This window comes from Morone saxatilis, unplaced genomic scaffold (genome assembly GCF_004916995.1).
Source record: "Morone saxatilis isolate NCDOM2014 unplaced genomic scaffold, NCSU_SB_2.0 Contig9, whole genome shotgun sequence".
NCBI lineage: Eukaryota > Metazoa > Chordata > Actinopteri > Moronidae > Morone > Morone saxatilis.
In genome coordinates, this window is record NW_023340268.1 from 13,006,901 (window position 1) to 13,011,763 (window position 4,863).

Here is a 4,863-nt window from a genome sequence, read left to right on the forward strand (position 1 = left end):
GTGTGTGTATGTGTGTGTGTATCATCAGAATGTCTTGTCTTGAATGTGATTGTATGTTGTTATTCCATCCACCTGTGATTGTGCTCAAACACTGAGCTAACCAGCTGCGACTTGTCCAAGCTAGCTTCCTTTTTGCATTGCAGCAGAGCCAGGCCTTTTAGATCAACGCTCAACACAACAGGACATTGTACCTTGTCCAGACCACCACGCCAATTGTTTCTCAAGAGCAAAACCTGGTTGTATTGATCCACTGCGGCCTCCCTGTTGTTTCAGCTCAGCGAGCAGTACATTGGAGGGAATGTTTGTACAGGAGTGAGTGATGTACAGAGTGATTTAGAGTTCCCTCCGGGGTACCAGGAGAGAAGGCGATTATGACAGCAGACATTTAGAGACATCAGGGAAAAAAAGTCGAGGTTGTTTAGATTCATCGATTTTTAGATGGCAACAATCTTCTTGTTGATTACACAAATTAGTTGTAATGACTAATTTTAACAGCCCTAGCAATAGTAGTGATGGTGGTATTAGTGATAGTGGGTGCAGTCATGGTTTAATACCCTTGATGATGCTAACTGCTGTAACTATATGGTATATGCCGTAACTCGCACCACTTTGATGTGCTGTAGCTATTTGTAAAATGATACTTCACCTGAAATCCATCTATTGAATGTGACAATGTGACTTACACCCTGTTGGCTTGGAAGATGGAAGCTTGTATTTTCAGCTTGAATCTACAGTTGATTCCAATAATCACAATTTTCAAAAGCACAAAACAGCGTTCTTTTTAAACCACTCATTTAGCATCATCCTATTCTCTGCTGCCCATTTCAGTATTTTCCACACCTTTATTTTTGCAGAAATATGGCTAAATATTGGATGTTGCCTCCCAGCTCCCACTGAGACTCTACTAGAAGTGATGATCTTATCTTTCAATAATGAAACTTACAAACAAATTAACTAAAAATTAATAAACTAAAATAGTTTTTGGGTGGAGTATCACTCTATGTATTGCTTATTATATATTGCTAAGGTAGTAACCAATATGTCTTTAAAGTGATATAGGACACATAAATATGTTATAATATGAACTATGGCATACATTTCTATGCACATTTACAAACAAATATAAGGCAAACCCACAGGGCCTTCATCTGTTCGCTGTTATATGTTGTCTTTGCCAACTGAGCTTGGCATGCCCATTTGAGTGCACACCCTCTCTGATGTCTCAACATGGTCCTTAATGCCAAGCAGGTGGGGGTAGAGAGACCGATGGCTGCAGGGCATGGCTGGAGGACATCAGAAAAAAACTGCCAACGAGGGAGGAGGAGACGTCAACAGTAAACCTCAGCATATAAACTGTAGATCTTTCTAACAGCAGATATTTTGACTTGTTAATCACAGGGACGGGGTGCCCAGGTAGCTCACCTGGTGGAACTGGTGCCCCATGTGCCAGGGCTTGCTGCAGCTCAGGTCTGACCTGGGGCCCTTTGTTGCATGTCACCCCCCCCTCTTCGGCTGTCACTATCGATTAAAGGCAATAAAAGCCACACAAAAAAAACACAGGGGCAATAATAATGGCTCCAATGGCTTATTATTATCAATGACCCTTAAAGGAATGAAAACAGAAGAATTTCCCAGATTATTATGTCCTTTATATTTATATATTTATAACACTAATACTGTAGAAACTGCAACTCTAGGCCTGTGCTTTTCCTACTATGACAAGTCAAAATGTCTGCTGTTGAGCAAATGCCTTTTCTAAAATTGTAGTTCTAAGAAGGGAAGGATGAAACGTAGCACGTGTGTTTGTGAGGGCTGAGAGAGAGTGAGAGGCAGTGTGATAAACCACCTCAAGCTCACCATCACGGTAGGGTACCTTCACCATTCTCCTTCTTCTCTGATCCCATTACCCACCATTCAACTGAATCAATACATCAAAGTGTGGATGTACAGCTGCTGCAGATGGTTTGCAGTACTACACATATGTCTGCTTCTTGTCAAGCCTTGGATAACCAGTTGAGATCATTTAAAGCATAATTGGGCTCTCTTGTGTGAGAAAAACAAATGCGTATCACTGTGACAAATGCATGCTGAATATTGTGAACACATTAATATGTGTAAGGGAAACTGACAGCAGGATATTATGTGAATATAATATATGTGTGTTGTTTGTTAAATTAATTTAAGCATTTTTGTTTTAACAAAATTATACTGCTTACATTTCAAGATCACAGTGAGATTTCAATGAAGCAAGTAGCTCATACTTTTCTCCAGTTTGGAGCGGCTAATTCCTCATGCTCCACAGTCCTTGTCAGTCCTGCTGTTGGCATGTGGAAGGTGTTGGATGGCCATATGTCACCTCCGATACACATGGAGTTGCTAGCTGGTTCATTTTAAACCCACAACCAGGAAGCTCCCTGGGAGGGTGTCACTCATATTGGTTCATACGCCGCCAGATGCCAACCCTGTCTGCTATGGCGCTCCAACCAATAGGAGCTGCCAGTGTAGCAACAAGGATTCCTACCTGTGAACGCTTAAGTTCAGCGATCAACTTAAGTTGCCTGTACAGCTTAGTAAGTGCAGATTGAAAGCTAAATCTTGAAGGGTAAGTATTAGGTCTACAGTTAAGAGAATTGTAGTCACACTCCTACACAGAACTAAGAATGAGTTAGATGATGAATAAAAAGAGCAGAGCATTGAACTAAGAGTAAATTATCAACCATGCTCATGTGCTTTCTCTTTCTTTCTCTCTCTCTCTGCTCCTCTCTAAGGTGAGGAATGATCTGACTAGTGAGCTGGAGAAAGCAGACATTCAGATCGCAGATACAGAAAGTTTCTCCAATGACCCCTGTGTCAATGTCAAGAAGCTCAAGGTAAGTGTTCCAGCCTGGGCCCTTTACAAAATCCAACTAAATGAATAAAGTGGAATGACTCAAGGTCAGTTTTATTCAGACAATTCTTAGATACACCAAATAACTGGTGTCTCATTGACCTTACAGTCAAAATCTTTAGTAATAATTTATTTAATACGGTGTTTGTGTGTGAGTTGATGCCACCCAAAGTGAATCCTGAACAATTAATAATTTGACTCAAAGTACGGTAATTCTCAATGAGACTAGTGGAGCCATAATGAGGACACTGTAGTAAAACGAATCAAACCAACCCCGAACTTTATATTCCCCTGAAGTCTTCCATAAATGTCTCTGGCATAATCGCCTTCTCTCCTGTAACTCGGAGAAAGATCTAATCACTCTGACATCCACTCCTGTACAAGCATCCCTCCCAATGACTGCTCGCTTGAACAAAAAACACGAGAATGCCAGCAGGATCATACACCAGGGTATGCTCGTTTGAGAAACAAAGCGCCGGGACAGTGTCGGACAAGTAACAATGTCCGTTGTGTGAGCGTGATTCCTAAAAAAGGCCTGGCTCTGCTGCAATGGCAAAAGGATACTGGACAAGTCGCAGCGTAGTCCTCAGTTCACTTGAGCAAACAACGAGTTGATAGGATACAAAAAATTTGTATTTCAGAGAACACAAAAGTTCAAAGACGTACAACCTTAAGCCAATTCGATAGACTGAATCACATAAGCAAATGGTTATATCAATAAGCAAAGAGGAACGAACTCTCCACATAAAACTCAAAACACAGCTTAAAAATAATTTCATCACATAACACACACACAACCACAGCACACAAACACAGACAGCTGAAACATTAATAGGCGGAAGAAAACTAAGAGGTCATTTATACAGTATTATTTGCATGCAAATGGCTTCCACTGTTTCCATTGATCTTCAGTCCTTCCGAAACCCAAGCAATGGATGACGAAACCAGAAAAAGAGAGAGATGAGAACACAGTATGAAGCATTTGACTTTTTTTTATGCCATTTCGTCAGTGTGTAATGTATAGACATCACAAATCGAAACCATTAAAAATCCTTCATCTTTTTTTACAAGCTTTTTTTCTAAGAATTAACGCGTTTTTTGGAACTATCACCTTGTCCGTTCTGGTTGTAATGGTTTTGTGTGTGGTTAGGCCCAGTAAGCTGTTGGATGTATAGTCATATTTTGATTATCAGACAATATTCATTTGAATGTATATATGTTACTTGCCATCCAGATGTATTGCCAAAACGACTCAGACTACCACCGACTGCCATACTTTTTTGCATGCCAAATCCAGTGTCTTTTAAATTTTTCAACCATGCAAGCAGCAAAACAAAAAATTGGACGTATGTCCCACGCCACCGGACAGCCAATTGTTTCTCGAAGTAGCGAACGAACCTGTGTATGTATCCTTGCGCTCCCTGTTGTCACCACGACATAATTGAAGGGAAGTTTTACACTGATGTATAGTACAGATTATTTAAGGTCCCGGTATACAGGAAAACTATGATAATGCCAACGATTAGAACACATTTCGTAAAAATAGATCGATGTCGTAGATGTTCACTATTGGTATAATAGATTCACAACATTTCTTGATTACACAAAATTTCTAAATAACCTTTAACAGCCAAGAAGAGTGATAATATGGTCATCATGTCATACTTAATATTCACCTGCTGAACAATGGTATAATGCCAACACACCACTCTTGATGTGCTTTAGCTATTTTAAAGAGAACAAATCCGCTTAATGCTTGCCTAGGATCACTTAGTGATTAAACAATCACACACACACACACACACACACAAACCTATCCTGTGAGTGTTTGCACCTGATCACATCTGCACACACACAGCGCTGCACAGTTATCATCACAAACAGACGGGGGGATGGTTTAGTGGATGGAAGCAGCACATTGCCCAGTCTACAAATCACATCTCCCACAACCTCATAAAAGACCATCATTAGTTTTT

At 40.3% G+C, this 4,863-nt stretch overlaps 1 protein-coding gene across 1 annotated transcript in view; it reads left to right on the forward strand.

The window, feature by feature from the left end:
* The window catches only part of gabbr2 (gamma-aminobutyric acid (GABA) B receptor, 2), a 169,195-nt gene that overhangs the window by 91,976 nt on the left and 72,356 nt on the right, over positions 1-4,863 (forward strand). The window contains exon 4 of the mRNA XM_035680883.1: positions 2,769-2,870. Within this exon, the coding sequence (XP_035536776.1) occupies positions 2,769-2,870 (102 nt within the window). The remainder of the gene's footprint in view (positions 1-2,768; positions 2,871-4,863) is intronic.